We start from the raw sequence: 19526 nt of genomic DNA, 5'->3' as shown, positions 1-19526 counted from the left end.
TTATTGCATAAAGTGTATAAAAAGGAATTTATCACGATTTTTATCGATCAGTTTGTATGGCAGCTATATGCTATAGTAGTCCGATCTGAACAATTTTTTGGGAGATTGTATCCTCAAAAACTGAGGGACTAATTTGCATATATACAGATCTAATTAAGTCGACTCAGTTCGTGACGCTGATAATTTTTACACATACATAAACATATATCACATATGGTCTTCGACGTTTGCTTCTGGGTGTTACAAACTTCACTTGTCGAACTTAATACACCCTGTTCAGGGCATAAAAAACAAGTGTTCCTCACGTCCACTTATTTCACACACACAACTCAAAGTCGACGGCCGCGAAAAAACGCCAACTTTTTGCCACAAACGAAATATGAGGAGCACCAAAAATAGCAAATGCTGACTTTGAGAAATTGTTAGCTTAAGAACGTGTTGGCGGCGATTTTCAGCCAACTAATGACTGATGTGGCACGTGTTTCGTGTTTGACACGCGCGTTTGCAAAATTTTTGGGAAATTTAAAGGAGTCACGCTCGCATTGAAAGATACATAGATTAGGTAGACACCGCAGATACGGAGAATGTTATGAAAATGAGAGCAATTAACTAAACCGGAACGGAATTAAACGAAGAAAAATAATAATCATCAAAAAATTCGTTTGAGTCAAACAATATTTAGAGACGTGAAAGTCAAAATTTGCTTAGAAACGAAATAGAATGGAACGGAACGTTTGGAATAAGAACGCCATAAGCTGAGGATTGTGTAAAAAGGAATGGAATAGAGGGAAATGTTTGGAACCAGAACTTTATAAAATGGTATGGAATGGTAACTTAACTGAAATTCATACCTTTTATTGAAATGAAATGGAATGAAACATAACGTTTGGAATCACGAAATGGATTTGAACTGAACGTTTGCAACCAGAACGATGTAATATGGAATGAAATGCTTACTTTACTGAAATTAATATATTTTGTAGAAAAGATATGAAATAGAACGGAACGATTAGAATAAGAACGATGTATAATGGAATGGTTACTTAACTGAAATTATATATTTTGTTAAAACGACATGGAATGGAACCGAACGTTTCGAACTAGAACGCCCAAAACTGGTACGGAATGGCAAAACTTATATATTTTGTAGAAACATAATGGAGTGGAACAAAACGTTTGGAATCAGAATGGTATACAATGGAATGTCATGGTTACTTATATAAAATTAATATAAGAAACGAAATGGAATGGAATGGAACGATTGGAATCAGATTGGTATTAAATGCAGTGGAATGGTTACTGAACTGAAATTAATTTATTTTGTAGAAACAAATTGGAATGGAATGGAACGATTGGAATCAGATTGGTATTAAATGCAGTGGAATGGTTACTGAACTGAAATTAATTTATTTTGTAGAAACGAAATGGAATAGAACATAACGTTTGGAATCACAACGCTAAAAAATAATGAAAATAATAAGTATTTACATACTAAAAATACTAAAGCAACCTAATTTAAAATTAAAGCGATAAAAGAGGCTGGTAGAAAGACAAAATTGCTTTCGAGTTAAGACCTTGAATATTAGAATAAGTGTATATTAGCACATTAATAACGGAATAAAAACGATATTTTTCAAAATTGTTAAAATATGTTAAGGGAACAAAGCGCTATAACTTTGTAGCTAACAAATTGCTCTTGAAAATAAATTACAAAGGAGAGTCTTGAAATGAATACTATGGTCTGCAAGGTGTCAAAAATCACTAGATAGCGCATGGGTTATAGGAAACTGACGCAACTATGCGATCTATGAAACGAAATAATACGGAACGGTATGGTACATAGGGAACTACATAAACATTAAAATTAACTCTAAGAATGGATAAGTCTCGCAAGCTATATCGATCACACCAAACAAGCTAAACTTTAGCTGTTAAAGGAACCTAAATATAAACGGAATGATCGGAAACAGAACGAGCTAAATTATTAAAAAAATTGCAAACAAAAACATATGTTATACAACTTATCACCTAAGGGATAAAAATAGAACAAAGCTGAACAGTATAATATGAAAATAAACACAAATAACTGACAAAAGTAACGTAAGAGAAATGAGATTCATGGACCAGAAAGAAACGACGTGAGTAGTAAATATGAGCATGGTTAGCAAGATTAGAAAATAGTTCATAGTTTTTACTAGAGATCAGAAAATAATGCTATGTCAGGAAATATTATTTCCCTCTTCTCCAAAAAAAAAAATAATTTACTTTCGAAAAGATTCGCTCAAATTGAATTTGCCACAAACAAACTTCTTCAATTTAAAGTTTTTCAGAAAACTCATTTCTCTGAACCGTGCTATATATTATACATATGTACATAAAACAAGTGCTAAACAATGCGATACAGTAAACGACAAAAGCAATTAGAGTGAGTTTTTGCTTCGCATTTATTCGCTCAAGTAAGCTTCGTCAATCGGCATAGTGATAAGAGAGGAGGTAAAGCAAAACTTTTTTAAATATTTCGCCAAACTTTAATTTTGGTTAGAAATTCTGACTAGATTCTTAAGTCAAAAATATTTATGTCTCCTCACATATTCTGGTCATTCCCATCCAATATCGGCAGAACCGAAGTGGTAGTATAATTTATAAAAGTAGAGTAAGAGATTTCTGCTTTTATAGTGAGATATGAAATCGCTTCTTTTACCACTTTTTTACCGTACTGTTTGTCAGAAGCGCAAAAGTTTCGCAAAAAAAAAATCTTCTGAGAGTTGATGTGGAAAATGTCTTGGTATTTTTAGTGAAAACAATGCGGAGTTCAAAAAATGTACCACAAGCAAACTGAAAGATAACAGGTTTTGTATGTAAAAAATTATAAGACGGTCTTATAATCTGTTTAAGTACTTTATTTCTGATTCCGCTATTTCACCTAAAAGTATGTGTTCTTTCTTACTTGATCTGGCAAAACCTGGCAAAAGTGGGAGATTCAAAAAGGAAGTGTTGAGATGCTTTGTTTCCTTATCCAAGCGGCTTATGCAACTGAGATTCGGTAAAATTTTTAAAGCAGAATCAATCGCGATCGGACAGTAGCCAGTTAAAACTCCTAGTGCTATTGACCGGTAAACTTTTCTGACAGTGAGAAACTCCCTAGACTTCATAAGATTCAACCTGGGACAGTAGAACCTTACAATTGCACAGTTGCTAGTACTTATCTGACCAGCGCTTACCGAGCTCGCCTGGAGCCAGCGAAGATAAGTCAGCTAAGAAAATACTGACTCGGGGTCCTGTTGGATGGTTAATTAAAAAAAGGATACGCAGACTCCGGACCACATGCGTCTACCCTCCATTCCGCCGAATCGATTCTTCCCTTTTGGGATTCTCTAATTGGAATCTTAAAACTTAAGGTAGGTTCCCGGTGATAACCCCTGAGATTCCCTTTTCTAAAGTAACTTTTTTATGCCTTGTATTTGCTTGTGTTCCAAGACCTGCGGTGTTCCTCAAGGGTCTACTGCTTCAAACAACCCTTGAAGGAGTTGAAAGGCCTGGGAAAGCTTGTGGAGGTTGTGTATCCAGCTGACCTGGGCGGGCCAGCTCGTCTGCGTTTTCATTTCGTTCTGTTCTTATATGCCCAGGCTCCCTGGTAATATTAACTGTGTCTCCTGCTCAAAGTCTATTAGTTGCTCTCTTGCATAACCTAATGCAATGAGACTTTGTATTGGCACTACGGATGGCCTTAATTGTCACCTGGCAATCCACTAGAAAGTTTATGTTCTTGCTTCTGCTTAGAGCAGAATAGCACTCACACCTCAACAGAAGGTACCATGTTGATCAAAATATTTTGGAAAGAAATCAAAACCATTCCAGAGTGCGGAATTCGGGCTCTTAGCTAGCTATGTGCCCAATTTCTCAGATTGTGAAAACAATTTTCGCGGTCATATCTTCTTCTTCTTCTTAATTGACACGTAGACACCGCTTATGCGATTATAGCCGAGTTAACAACAGCGCGCCAGTCGTTTCTTCTTTTCGCTACGTGGCGCCAATTGAATATTCCAAGCGTATCCAGGCCTTTCTCCACCCGGTCCTTCCAACGGAGTGGAAGTTCTCCTCTTCCTCTGCTTCCCCCGGCGGGTACTGCGTCGAATACTTTCAGAACTGGAGTGTTTTCGTCCATTCGGACAATATGACCTAGCCAGCGTAGCCGCTGTCTCATCGTTCCATCGAATGCGATATATATATATGTCATATATCTTCCGAAAATGTTCACGGGTACTATGAGCAGCAAGGCTTTGAAAGCTAGATCTGCCAGATAACTTTTTTTTCATATTTCAACCGACCCACAGGGAAAGTCAGGGTCGGTAAGTGAGATCTGTGTGCCAACCTCAGCAATATTTATTGACATAAGACTTAAAATCTTTCCAAAGAAAATACATGCAGCTGCGGTAAGAAAAATCATATTCCATATTCAAGTTATGTAAGAATGCACAGCTCCAAAATGAAGCCCTCCAGTTCATATCTATAATAAGTCTGTAAAGTAACTGCAAAATTTCTATATGTTTGGAACCAGAAGAAAGCCAAATTGGATTGTTTGCGTAATTTCGTGGCAACACCATTGCTATGACAGCATCTCAACCGGCGAGTGGCACGACTGATTGCTGCCTGGCACTAACCAGCTCACTGAGGCGTCAATGGGGAATTTAATACACACACTCACACATAAACGTTTAAAAGGAACAAAGGCAGGTAAACAAATGAAAAATGGTTCAGCAGTTATTGTTGTTGGAAAAGTGTAAAAATTGGCTAGCGAAGCTCCAGCGACAACGCTATACACACATACACATACACAGGTGTGCAGGTGGCTGAGCAAAAGCGAAAACACTGCCAAGTGGCGAGGGGTGGAGGGGTCAGTTAAACGGTTTGGCAGGCGCTGTCAACTCTGACGTTGTTGCCACATAATGAAAAACGGAAACGGAAATTGTGTATTGTCTGCCTCCGCTGATGCCATGCCAAATCTAACTCACAGACTCGCACACAAACATGAAAACACACACACTCAATTTTTTTTGCCAAATTGCTTGTAAGTTTGCTGTTATTTCCTTTTTTGCTGCTTGTTTGCTCACCGCAATTGTTTACTCTTGTGGTTGTTGGTTTGTGTTGACATGTATAGTCATATTTGTGTATGTGTGTGTGTGCTCTTGCCGATCTGCCAACATCTTTGCACATCCTGTACCGTTATTGCGGCGGCAATATTTTCACTGTCGATTCACTTGTTTGCCTCGCATTTCCTTGCCAGCTTTGGTTTGGCTAGATTTGGCCGATATGCTGCTCATTAGACGCATTGTCACCTCTTATAGCATTCAGCGTGTTTGTTGTTGTTTTAACTCTTGTTTGTTTGTTTGGCATATACAATAATGCGGTGGAAATGGTGCTGAGTGATTGTGATGTGTTTTATGTACTTTTCAGCATGCTTTCGACAGTTACGTTGCCTACTTTTAGGCGTAGTGAATAATGCTAATGACAAACTAAATGTTTTCGCAAGCTGACAGTGATTTAACTGATTTTTTGGCACTTCTAATGTGAGCTGCAAATTGTAACAGCACAATTGAGGTCATTTTGTTACATTTACTGCATACTTTTAGGCGAATAATTCTAATTTTTCCAGAAAAAGGAAAATATTTTTAATCTTTTGTGATGCCAAAACATATTTTTCACCGGCAGCTTGGCATTTCATAATTTTATATGATGCATACTCTTAGGCGCAAATTGTTCTTGAAAGTTTTGGCAACAAAACTGCTTGTGCTTTTAAGTTAAATCTAATGGTGGACTATAAATATATAATATAAACTTTGCATACATAACTTTAAAACTATAAGTTTCATATTTGAGGAAGTCAGAATTGGTATATATTAGGACTTAGTAAGCGTCAAATGTGAGCTAGAGAAAGACCTGAAACGATTTTATTCAAATTATTATAAGAAGTGGGATCTGCTTTAATTATCACCATGTCATACTATTTTTCACAGGCAAGATCAGAATCTAGAAATCTTTTAGCATACCTTGAGGAGTGTACACTGTGCAAGTTTTAGATATAAAGATTTTTAGTAGTCTGCACATCGAGCTGTACAAGTGCGATCGTTTCGTTAAAGAGGCAAAATTTTGTACTTATAAAATCGTCTCAGACAACTTGGTGATGCCTTGGCTGAGTATTCTTTGAGCAGGCTTCAAAAATGGAAAATGAAAATGTGAATTAAGTGGCTGAAAATAAGGCTGTCGGTCAGACTGTAGAACTCAATCAGGAGTAATTTGGTTTCGTCCAATTCGGAGAATTTTGATGTCAGAGATACACCCGGCACTAGAAGGCGAAATATCGCTAATAGAAATCAAGAGTCAATAATCACAAACGTTTTATGGACTTCATCTGCGAAGAGAAATGGTGGAGTCCAACAGACATGTAATCGCTGTCTCGACTCTCCAGGAAGTAAGTATGATGCAAAAGGATCCCACACGAGTCCTCGCGAAATCCTCTGTTACGAATTTTCTTCCTCGCATCGGTGCTGAATCGCAAATCAAGCCATTTTGCTTACGACAACGTCGAGCAAATATGATCATAGTAGGATGACGGCGGAACAGTACTGACGAAGACTGAGCCAAGACTAAAGATCTGAAAACGTTTTCTATGTACTCAATAGGTTTGGCAAGGATTCATCCACTAAGCGCTGCTCTACTTCGGCCGAGCTCTTAATACGGATCTGAACTGTCAGTAATTATGTCTTCTGAAGTAAGAAATCACTCAAAAGCCGCCAGCTTTGGCCAATAATGGAGAAAATTGTTTTCGACTGGACAACGCCAGACCATTTACATCGATAGTGATCCACCAGAAGCTCTGGGAACTTGGGTGGGATATTCTTATGCAAAGAAAGCGATATCCAAGAGTCTATAATCTTAAACATTTTATGTTCTCCCTTACGGCCAAGTTTTTAATACGGACCTGAACTGTCAGCAATTATACCTTCTGAAGTAAGCTATCAGCCAGGAGAGGTCACCTTTGGCCAATAATGAAGGAACAGTGTTCCATCAGGGCAAGGTCAGACCATACACATCGTTAGTCACTTAACCGAAGCTCTTTGAGCTTAGTTAGGAGGTTCTTATGTATTTTCCTTGTAGATCAGATCTCGGACTAAATGACTTCCACTCGTCACTGGTGAAAAAAATCAGCTGAAGATAAGCTTGTTAAAATCGACTGTCCCAGTTTTTTGTTAATGGGGACAAGCGTTTCTAAGCGTTGTTAGAGAACTTTTTTCAGCCGCTACAACAGTGTTTCAAAATTATGGAAACGATTGCCCAGGACTGTCACATGAGCAGCCATGACATCGCTCAGGAACTTAACATTCATCATCAAAAGGGTTTGAACTATTTAACAAAAAAAAAACGAAATACGAATTACGAAAATACTCTTCGACTACCAAATATTTAAACGTTTATGGTTTACTTCCAAGATATCTAAACTAAGCTTCCGCTTATGCTCTTCATAGCCAAACATATTTTTGTTATATATTGAAGTTGTATTGATGGTTTAGGTATAAAAGTATTTGGAATGACTTTGTGTTAATGCGAAGGTAAAAAAGACTCTGGAAGAAAGCGATGTCATTGACTTTGTCTGCGAAGAAACCAGTTAAATTTAAGCACTGTTAGACCAAGAGACTCAAAGATCTCGCATTTTTTTCCGTCAGTAGTACTTTGAGAAACTGAAGGCTTAGAATAGTTAGTGCCACTATGACTAATGGTTTAAAGTTCTATGACAAACCTTTCCAAGAAACACTTCTTCGACGAAGAATGCTATATAATTTCTTCAAACTACCATTGTATACTATATTTATGTTCCTATTTGAACAAAACAGCAACAGCCTTCATTCAAACTTTCAGCCTTGAGATTACACACGCCAAAATGTAGGCAACAATTTCCGTTAATGGCACAGCTGAGAATCAACGCGGCTTAAAAGTGAAGAAAATATGTGCGCGAAACTACCGCTGTTGACAAAGACCAACGACCAAGCGAGATCAAACATACAGCGGCTAGAAAGTAGGCCGTCAAGAAGCGCGATATGTCAGCAATTGAAGGAAAGGAAAAGCTGGAAAGTGGCGAAACCGAAGTCAGCAAAGAGTAGAAACACAAATCAAGCGATTTAACGGCCGTCATTGATAGACATGCCAGGGTTGCCACAGAAAAATTCTACGTCGCAGTTTTAGGCGCGCAGCGGCTATAACTCTAATGCGCTATCTACTTACAGGCGAACAAACGCAATAAATTATTTAATAAAAGGCAGCAAGAAGAACTGTTGCTTCGTCTCGCCAATAGAACTGTAATTAGACTTATCCCCGACATAATTAAGTGCTTGCGTAAATGTACAATTAATTTCCGGCTACACTTAACACTTAATACACGATGCTTAACTACTTAACTACTTAACATACAATTAAATAATTCATGGCCAATGCCACCGCAACAATATGCGTACAATAACAATAACAACCATAACAACGACAACCACCGTAACAACAATCGCAACAAAAAACAACAACAACAACCACTCAAGCACACATAATCATATTAGTTAGTTATACGCGCGCTTATTAATTTATTCATGTTGTTGTTGTTGTTGTTGTGCATGAGTAGCATTGGGTACTTACATCAAATTAACCAAAATCGCTAAACCAGATGTAATCAGCATAATCTTGGCGTTCACTTCAAAATCGCGATTAATCAAACGCTGCACGGCCAACCAAACGAGTATGGCGGTAATGACCCAAATCATCACGACCGAGGCCATGGCGCCGATAACCTCGGCGCGATACCAGCCGAAGGACATGCTGTAAGAGAGAGAAGAAGAAAAAATATTTATTCAGTGCAAATAAATATGAAAAGGTAAGTGAAACGTGTTGCGGATGGAGAAATGCGAAAAAGTATATTAGCAGAGGAAATTAGATTCGTTAAGGTAATTACGCTGTGGTTAACACACATCGAGATCGCAGCGCCTAATGGCATATAATGCATGAGTAAATTACTTATTTTTGTGATATTTCGAGAAAAATGTTCAAATGATACTTTTGAAAATGCGGTCGCTAAATCGGGCGGCCGCAACGAAATTGCGTTACGTAACGAAATTCCGTCACCCTGGTAGTATGCCAAGTGTCACAAAAATGAAGGTTGAAATTTTGAATTTATACATTTTGAATTTATACATTTTGAATTCTTCAGTGTAATCAAAGCAGAGAAAATTGAGGGTTGCCACCTCTTTGAAAAGTTTCAGTTGAAAAAAATTAATGTCACAAAACTGAGGTTCGAAGGAAGTTACATACTTTTGTAATATTCGGAATAATATGCTTCAAAATAGAGAAATTGTGGGGTTGCCCCCTGTTTGAACTCTTCAGTTAAAAAAATTTTGTGTGAAAAGCGAACAGAAAAAATAGAGGGTTGCCACCAGTTTACAAACTTTAAGTTAAAAAAATTTTGTGTCATATTATACGGAGATATATGCGAAAGCTCAAAATAATGAACTAAGAAGGTTGCCACTTGTTTGAGAAATTTCTATTAAAAAATATAAATTTATCTGCATTAAAAAAATACCCAAATTGAATGGGTACAGAATAGCTTAGAGTTGCGACTAAAATTTTAAATAGGGTTGCCACCGGTTTATTTTTTTAGTATAAATAAATAACGCACTAAAGAGAGATCTGATCTATAGAGGCTCAATAAAGCTTAAAGTTAAACGAGACTTGATGAGTAGCGTTGCCACCCGACTAAAACTTTATACCAGAAATTATATCACTGAAGATATTCTATAAAGCTTCGAGTTGAAGTTTTGAAAGTTCAACAAAACTCATTAGATAAGCTCACTTCTGAGTTTAAACCTTATTAATTAATTTAATTTAATTTAATTTAATTTAATTTAATTTAATTTATTTTATTTTATTTTATTTTATTTTATTTTATTTTATTTTATTTTATTTTATTTTATTTTATTTTATTTTATTTTATTTTATTTTATTTTATTTTATTTTTATTTTATTTTACTTTACTTTATTTAATTTAGTTTAAATTTAAGATGTCTGCAAGGTGAGATATGTTTTAAGAATCCAGAGTTGCAAAAAAATGCATGATAAAACTAAGAGAAAGGGTATTAAATTTTTTGGCGGTTGTCATCTATCGATCACTGAAAGGTCTTTAGGCCAATAAGTTGCTTCCCTTTTTTATCGAGAAGCTAATTGACTGGCAAATATGGGGTTATATACTGAGTAATCGTTCCTCATGAGTACAGCACACTAATCGTAAGGGTGGTAGGAAACTGACCTGGACTCTGTTAAGACCTGGCTGAAGGAAACCATCAAGAAAAGAATACAAGAGAACCCTCCCAGATATCAAAGATATCGAGAGAGCGTTCAATAACAATTTTCCAAAGGAATAAGTAACAGCTTCAGACAGATTTAGCAGACTTCTCTGCGACAGAATATCGCTGCGCAATTAGGTGGAGCACGCGCTCACAGCAGATTATTTAAGGCTTGGAAGGAAGGTTGGAGGTATGTATTGACGGGATTTGATGATTGATGATCAAAATCTCCTGCAGACTTCCTGATTATTGTAGTGTTTTTCAAGCCAAGGTTGCAACTATCAAAGGGTATACCGTTCCAGAGCGCTACTTCTTTTAGCGGAGTGACTCATCATATCGATAATAGAACGAAAATACCAGTGTTGAATTCAGTAAACGTGCGTTTGAGGCTGGTCAAGGAGTACATACCTCGCTATTAACAGCATCTGGCTTTTTCTGGTCAAGACGAGAACGCTGTGAAGCTATCGGTTTCTGTGCGATTTAAAGATCACAGTCAATCACAAGAGATTCAGTGAAATCTTCACGCTAAGCAAGGTTAACCATTCCCTAATTGTATGGGTTATAATAAAAATTGTCGTATTGGTGACATCCAGCTGAGCTGAGGAGGATAAAAATCAAACGCCTTAGTAGATTTTAAATGAAGCAAAACTCTTTTCCGACATGTAAATTCTAATGACTATAGTATTTTTATGTCTTCTCAATGAACTGATCAGAATCAGTCCAAGTGTCATCTTCTCTTGAACCTAACCCAACCATCTGTTGATAAATATTCAATAATGCAGTAAATTTTAGAAAACACGTAATCATCAAACTAAAAATTATTAGAGAGAGATTTGGGAAAGTTAAGAGTTGAAAATCTTTCTTAGGCTTGTTTTATTTTATAAAGATTGGCAACACATAATAAATAAACATTAAATTCTATATTTTCAACTTAATAATTTCTGTAACGATTTCAAATCTACAGTACTCACTAATAATAAAGTTTATTCAAGCCAGTTTCTATTGCCTTAATATCGCAGATAAGATCTTATCGAGCGTAGTGTGTGAAAACTAAAGCCCACCGTCAACAAACTGTGTGAACCTTATCAGTGTGGCTTTAGAACTGAAGAATCTACTATCGACCAGATTTTTGCATGCCCATATCTTGGAAAAGGCCTGTGAAATCAAAATCGACGCACACAGTCTCCTCCTTGATTTTAAAGCCTCGACAGCGCGACTGTCTCTATGCCCCTATGCCTGTGTTCGGTATATCCGAAAAGCTAATATGTATTTCTAAGTTGACGTTGAGCAACATTAAGATCTCCAACAGGATCAGGAAGGACCTCTCCGAAGGCGACTTCCTGTCGTGTGATTTTTTCAATCTACTCCTGGAGAAAATAATTCGAGCTGCATAGCAGAATAGAGTAGGTACAATCTTCTATTAGAGTACACAGCTGCTGACGTACGTTGATGATGTTAATATTATTGTCCTCAATAACCGCGCGGTAAGTTCCGCTTTCTCCATACTGGATAAAGAATCAAATCATTTGGGTCTTGTTATGAACGAGGACAAAACGAAATATCTCCTGTCATCAAACAAACAGTCGTCGCACTCGCGATTAGGCTCTAACGTCACTGCTGAAAGTCATAACTTCGAAGTTGTAGATAATTTCATCTTTCTGGAACAAGCATCAACAACATATCAGCAATGAAATCCAAAGCAGAATCACTTTGGCCAACAGGTGCTACTTTGAGCTAAGTGGGCAATTGAGAAGCCGACATTGAGACAAAATATACCCGGAAATTTTAACTAAGATGCAATTCAATTATTCATCAATACAACAGTTCAGAAACATCAGTTCTCGAAACACTTTTCATAAGCACTTTTTGGGATGGCCTTCAGCTCCTTCAGCGATTTTTGTTTTATCTTTTCGATCGACTCAGAACGGGTTCCCAATTTAAGCTTGGAGAATAAGAAAGCATCCCGCGAAGCCAAATCTGATTCGAGAGATGATATTCATTGCGTTTTTGGCTTCAAATCCGGTCACAAACGTAATCTTTTTGAAAAAAGAAGCAGCTTTATCGAGACGAGTCGAGCAACAACGCGTTTCATACCCAAAATATCCCCCAAAATCATTCCAACGGACTCGCGAGAGATGTCATATCTCTCACACTTGCCTTACGATTTTCAAGTACCATATCCTTCACGTTTTAAGATTTTCAGCAGTTGATCAGAGCTCGAAGTCCGTCTAGAACGAGGAATGTCTTTAACGATCTCTCGACCGTCTTCGAAGGCTTTGTACTACTCGTATACTTGTGGTGTTTGATAAAACTGAATCACCATAAACCTTTTCCAACATTCGCAATGATTACGCACATGATATTTAGTTAGAAAAACCAAATTTTAGTCAAATTCTTGGTTCGTTCATCCATTGTAAAAATCGCAACGCACTTCTGAGGTGTACCCACTTAGCAGCTACTGTAAACGAACTGGTTGACAGATCGCACTCACGTTTCAGGTCATTTTAAACCGACTTTTAATTAAAAATGTACTGCTTAGTACGAGTACTACCGGCAACTGATTTTAGTTTAGGAATGTTTCAATACTAAGAAAAAGTGAACGTAGAAAAAATATTCTGCACATAAAAATTAATTTTTACTTGAAAAACGAAAATCTTAAGGCATCTCCTCCACTTTAAGCGATTAATTACAGCCAAGCAAGGAAGTATACATCTGTACATATATGTATGTATAAGGCAAAAAGGCACTGCAAGTGAAACAGTAACAACAAAAACTCCGCACAAGCAAACTATTAAAGAAAACATAATATTGACTTAATTTCTTTTTTGGCTTATTCTCTTTAGCTCACACACTGCTGCAGCTACTCAAGTTGGTTTTTCTACTTTTTTTGGGTTGGTTTGGGTTGGTCCAGCGATTGGAGAGTGAGAGGGAAAGTCAGCAGTCGGGCTGAAATTCAGCGCAAAGTGCCTTTGAATATTTTATGAAAATGAGATTGGTTTTTAGGCTACAGCCGGCATTGCAGGCGCACAACAACAGCAACAAGAACCAATACGACTCACACTTACACGCGCACACACATATAGACAGAAATTAATGTTGTAGCAATGCTGATTTTGCAGCTTACACTGTTTTGCTCTTTGTTGTTGTAATGTGCATGTTTGTTGTTACATTTTGCTGAAGTTAGCATTTTTTGGTTTATTTTTTTGTTGTTTTTCTGTGGTTTTCCAGCCGCCGAGTAGTCAGAGCAGCAGACAGCCTGCAGTTGAGTTGAGTAATTTTGGTCGCGCTTTGTTTTATTACACGCTTTCACTGTGTCTGCCAGTCAGGCCCCAGACCAATATTCGCCACTTTTCCCTTCTCCGACTCACACCCTTATCTCTCTCTCTCTCACTCTACAATGAGCAGCCGAATCGTCATAAAACGGTTGTACATTTCGCAACTGTAATTTCTCTGGTGATTTGACGCAATCAAATAAGCAAATACACAGTAAACAGAGAGAAACCGAATAATGAAGTGATGCTGTGTTGTTGCAGGTAAGGAGCGCCGTTTGGGGGTGTGGAGACGATAATGCCACTGAGGTGCTCGGACGCTTGAAATATTGGCTTTGTTGAGCATATTTTATTTAAATTGCTACAATTTTATATTTGAGTTTTGGCTGTCTTTGCTGTAAAGTAGTTTTTTACTAAAACGCCTAAAAGTGTGCAATGAAAAATTGTATATGCATAAACAGGCGAAAAACTTGGTGAAGAATGCTTGACGCCCACAGGCATGCACTTGTTTACCAGTCAATGAAATAATTCATTACCAAAGCGCCTAAAAGTAGGCAATAATATTTTTTTTAAGGTGCAAAGTAATATAAAAACAAGAAAAACAGTAACTTCGACTGTGAAAAAGTTGTAATAGCTTCACAGGTGCATTTCTTATATCATTAAACGGTATGAAAAGATCTTTTCCTAGATTTGGATCGATGAATTTGTATGCGAGTTATAGTTATGGTGTTCCGATCTGTACAATTTTTTCGGTAATTATAGTATTGCCTTTGACAACAATTTGTGCCTAATTTGATGAACGTATCTTGACAAATAAACAATTTTTCCATACAAGCACTTGATTAGGATCGATCAGTTTGCATGACAGCTATATGCTATAATAGTCCAATCTAAGAGATTTCTTCATATAATATAACGCTGTTTTGGGCAATAATTCATGCTAAATTTCACGAAGATGTCTTCACAAATGAAAAAGTTTTTCAAACAAGAACCTCACTTTGATCGATCAGTTTACATGGCAGCTATACGCTATAGTTGTCCTATATCGGCGGTTCCGACAAGAGAGCTGCCATCTGAGGAAAAAATAACGTATGAGAAATTTTATAACGATATCACAAAAATTGGAGGACTAATTCGCACATATGTATGTATATATTCTAATCAATCTTAAAAGTAAACCGTCTTCAGGGTATAAAAATTGATAAATGCAAAGCATAAAATATGGCAACAAAAAAGAAAAAATAATTGTTTTTAAACGTGCAAAAAGGCAAATGACAGCCAGTCAAATATTCAAAGTTGATATCCAAACCACCAAAAATTCCAGTAAATTCAGCCGTCCTTATACCTGCCACCCCTGTCTGTCCAACTTTCAGGTGTCAGCTGCCCGTTCTCCGAGTATCCAAATGCTAAAGCTTTGTTGGCTGTTGACGTTTTGAATAATGCCACTGAAATGTTCGCCCAGCCCATTTGGCATGTTCTTCCCACAATTTTTTCGTACATTTAAGTAGCGGCATGGCATACTTTGCGGCGTGCTAGCTTCAAATGCAAATTTCTTTTGGACGTCTCGCATATTTTTATTTTTTTGTTGTTTTGTGTTTTCTTTACAATTTCGCAACCACATTGCCATGAGTTGAGAGGAATTCGCGCTGCCACATTGCACGGAGTTGCAGCAATTTTTCGTAAACAAGTAGCTTACGAACTTGTGCACACTTTTCGGCGCAAATAAGTTGCTTTTGCTGGCAGAATGGCGCGAAGTAATTTTTTCTAAACTGAGAACATATGAGCAGACATGTTTGCATTAAAATTAGCAAATTAAGACATGAATAAAGCGGTGGAGACCGAGCGTGAGTTGAAGTGAGCGCAGGTTGAGCAGCAGAGCCAACAGTTGTATGAAAGAAAATGGTGTATTATAAGGTATCATGAATTGTACTACAGGAACATATTAATAAAGGTTGATGGCTTGAAAATAACCATAGGTTAAGTTGAGTCTGGGGCTTCTTATTAGTACTAGATTAAGTAAACTGTGAGCTTCAACAATGTAAAGTGTAGCTGAAGTGCTTATTTCAGCCAAAACAAAAAACAAATTTTTATAAAATTATTTTATCTATGATATCTCTTAAGCGGGATTTAGCTTGAATTTTTATAGAATTTTCAATAATTTGCCCTCATTTTTACTCTCCAATCCAATTTTGTCTGCTCACTCCCTTATGGATCAAAAGATGAAACAAAGATAGAGTTCTTCTCTACCAATATACACAAAAGGCAACAAGAAACCAAATAACTACAATACAGTCTTTAAGACCAAAATTTTTGGAATAACAGAAGGCGTCAAATGAGAGTTCGTTCTAACCAGTAAGCTCATTAACTTTCTAGTGAACAGCCAAGCAGTAATAAAAAAAATAATTTAAACAAGAAAAAACGTTAACTTCGTTTGCACCGACGCTAAATACCCTTCACAGGTGCATTTCTGTTAGTAACTATGTGTTCAGTTTGTATGGAAGCTATATGCTATAGTAATACGTTCTGAACCATTTCTTTGGAGATAACATTGTTGCTTTAAAAAATAATATATACCAAATTTCGTGAATATATTTTGTCAAATGTGAAAGTTGTCCATACAAGCATTTGATTCCGATCGTTCAATTTGTATGGCAGCTATATGCTATAGTCAACCGATCTGAACAATTTCTTCGGAGATTACATATTGCTTTAGAAAATAATATGTACCAAATTTCGTGAATATATCTTGTCAAATGTGAAAGTTTTCCATACAAGTATTTGATTCCGATCGTTCAGTTTGTATGGCAGCTATATGTTAAAGTGGTCCGATATCGGCCGATCTGACAAATGAGCAGCTTCTTGAAGAGCAAATGACGTTTGCAAAATTTCAAAACGATATCTTAAAAACTGAGGGACTAGTTCGTATATATACAGACAGACAGAGAGACGGACAGACGGACAGACAGACGGACATCGCTAAATCGACTCGACTTACTGATCATTTATATATATACTTTATAGGGTCTCCGGCGCTTCTTTCTGGGTGTTACAAACTTCGTGAAAAACTTAATATACCCTATTTAGGGTATAAAAAATGTAAGAAAACTGTCGAAAAATGTATAATAAAAAGACGTGTCAATTTCATCGGTTTTTGTTTTTTGGAAGACAGAATATTAGTAACAAAATCACTAACTATAATTGATAATTGTATTTTATTTGAATTTCGAATGGTAAAATATTTTTTACAGAGTAAGAAACTGTGGCAACTCTAAATAAACCAAATTTAGTTATTTTTGGTTCAAAGAAAACATTTAAATTTTTAAAAACAAACTAACGTATCGAAGTTTATAAAATTTTTAAACAGAAAACCTATTTTTAAATAGGTGGCGACTAAAAAAAAATTACTAATTCCACTACTAAAGACACTTTCGAAAAGAGTTTTGATCAATGTAATGAACTTTTTTATAAAAAAAAACTTATAAACAAATATGTGGCAACCTCTTTCAACTGTTTTTAATTAAGAAAAATCACTTAATCTATTGAATGTAATATATTTGAAATTTTAGACTTAAATACTAAAATAATTTTTAGAAAATTAGTAAATGTGGCAACTCCATTTAAATATTTTAAGTTCAAATAAAACATTTAAATTTTTGAAAAATACGATACAATATGTTTACTGTTAAAAAATAAAATAAAATTATTAAATAGAAAAAATATTTTTAAAATAGGCGGCAACACCAAAAAAAATTGGTCCTGTTTTATAACTTTAGAAATATGCTCATGTCAGTATAATGGGTTTTTTGAAATTTTTTATTTAATAGAAAAATTTAGAATCGAAAATTGTAAATGGGTAAATGATGATTTTTTTAATAGCTGGCAGCGCCAGCCATTTATATAACATTAAAAATGAGCCCCCATTACTAGATTTTTTTGTAATCTTTTTATAGAAAATTTTTATTCAAAAGTTTTTAGTAGGAAAACATTTTTTAAATAGGTGGCAACGCCGTAATTTAATTTTAATGTTATACAACCAAAAGAGCTTTCATCAATATTTATAATCTTTTTATAGAGAAAAAAGGATCAAAAGTTTTTAGCAGGTAAATATTTTTTTAAAAAGGTGGCAGCACCATAAAATGTTTGTAAATGCGCTTCCATCAATAACATTTTTTTTTAATCTGTTTATAGAAATTTTGTAATCAAATGCTTTTAGAAGGTAATTTTTTTTTAAATAGCTGGCAGCGCTATCAAATAATTGTTTTGTTATAAAACGTTCCAAGAGAGCTTTCTTCAATTTGTTTTAATCTTTAATCAAAATGTGTGCTTGTAAATAGGTAAATATTTTTCAAATAGGTGGCAACGCCAAATAATAATTGTGCCGTTTTAAAACGTTCAGAAAGAGGTTTCATCAATTTTCTTAATCTTTTTATACAAAATGATTAATCAAGAGTTTTAAATAGGTAAATTGTTTTCAAATTTGTGGCAGCGCCATAAAATGTTTCTATTGGTTTTCATCATTATATCAATATAATTTAATTTTTTTTAATATTTTATAGAACAAATTAAAAGTAAAAGAACTTGATAGTTAAATATGTTTTTAAGTAGGTGGTAGCACCATTATATGATAGCATAAAATAAAACTTACCAAACGAGCTGATATAATTTCATTGATATACTGCATTTTTTAAACATATTTTATACAAAAATTTATAATCAAAACTCAAAAACGTAAATATTTAAGAAATAGGTGGCAACGCTGTTTGATAACAAATCTGAGGTAAAACTTTATAAAAGAACTAAGTGAAAGAATGGATTTTGTAAACCTAATTTAGAGTAAAATTTATTATCAAAGCAAGTGGCAACCTTGTTTTTAATAAGTGGCAGCGCTGTTACATAACAACTCTACCTTTAAACTTTCCATATGACTTAAGTCAATAGAATGTATTTCTTTAATCTAATTCATGGAAAAATTTATCAACAAAAAAGGTGGCAACCTTTTATAACTTTTTTTTTAGATTTTAATACCTAAGAAGTAAAAAGGTCGCAGGCAAATTTTCGAACTGTTCAAATATATTTGTGTATGTGTACCCGTATTTGGATGCTTAATTTTGTATATACAGACATAAGTGTAGCTAACGTTAAATTTTCAAAAGTTCAATGCCCTTATTTGCTACTCCGCCATTCCACCACTTTTTCACTGTTCATCTTCAAAATAATTATGTAATTGTCTCTGTCAGACAATACAAAAGATTTTATAATATTCCAAAAGCAATTCCAAAACCATTTTATTTACCGCAAATTGCGTAATTTGACATGCAAACACATACATATGTATGTACATACACATATGCACACTTAAAAATACAGTTAGACAGTTGAGTTAGGCAACAACGCTTACAAAAACCACATTTCCGCTGTCAAAACTGTATCATCAGCTCACAGCGCATTAACGGGCAAAAACTTTTAATCTGCATAGACACTCACACATACATGCAAACACACTTACTAACATTACTTGTGAGACAAAATTTTCTAAACACCAAAAAAATTTCGAAAAGTGGCAGTCGCAGCGCTTTATGGCCATTCAGCAGCCGTCACAAATAATAAGTATTTGCGAAAGTAATCAACGCTGATGTGCGGTATAAGTGTGTGGGTGTATATGTGTAACGGAATGACTGCTTGCAAAAGTTGATAAGTTTGAAAGAAAATAAGTGAAATTTGCATATGTAGCTTTGCATACATTTAGGCGCGCGCTCACTTAGGCGCGCGCTCACTTAGGCGCCCCTATCAAACGCCAGTCCTCAGTCGCGGGTGGCTTACAGTCCTTGGCGCCTCCAAATGACTGCAAAACATATTTTCGTTAAAAAAACGCGAAATTGCG

The 19526-nt window shown here is 35.6% G+C and overlaps 1 protein-coding gene across 2 annotated transcripts in view; it reads right to left on the bottom strand.

Moving 5' to 3' along the window:
* The window catches only part of LOC120769034 (zinc transporter 2), a 153319-nt gene that overhangs the window by 45543 nt on the left and 88250 nt on the right, over window positions 1–19526 (bottom strand). For both annotated transcript variants that reach the window (XM_040095879.1, XM_040095880.1), the window contains one exon: window positions 8680–8859. In XM_040095879.1, coding sequence (XP_039951813.1) covers window positions 8680–8859 — 180 coding nt within the window. The remainder of the gene's footprint in view (window positions 1–8679; window positions 8860–19526) is intronic.

Source organism: Bactrocera tryoni, chromosome 2 (assembly GCF_016617805.1).
Source record: "Bactrocera tryoni isolate S06 chromosome 2, CSIRO_BtryS06_freeze2, whole genome shotgun sequence".
NCBI lineage: Eukaryota > Metazoa > Arthropoda > Insecta > Diptera > Tephritidae > Bactrocera > Bactrocera tryoni.
Note: the sequence above shows the minus strand (reverse complement) of the source record. Positions and strands in the feature narration are given on the sequence as shown.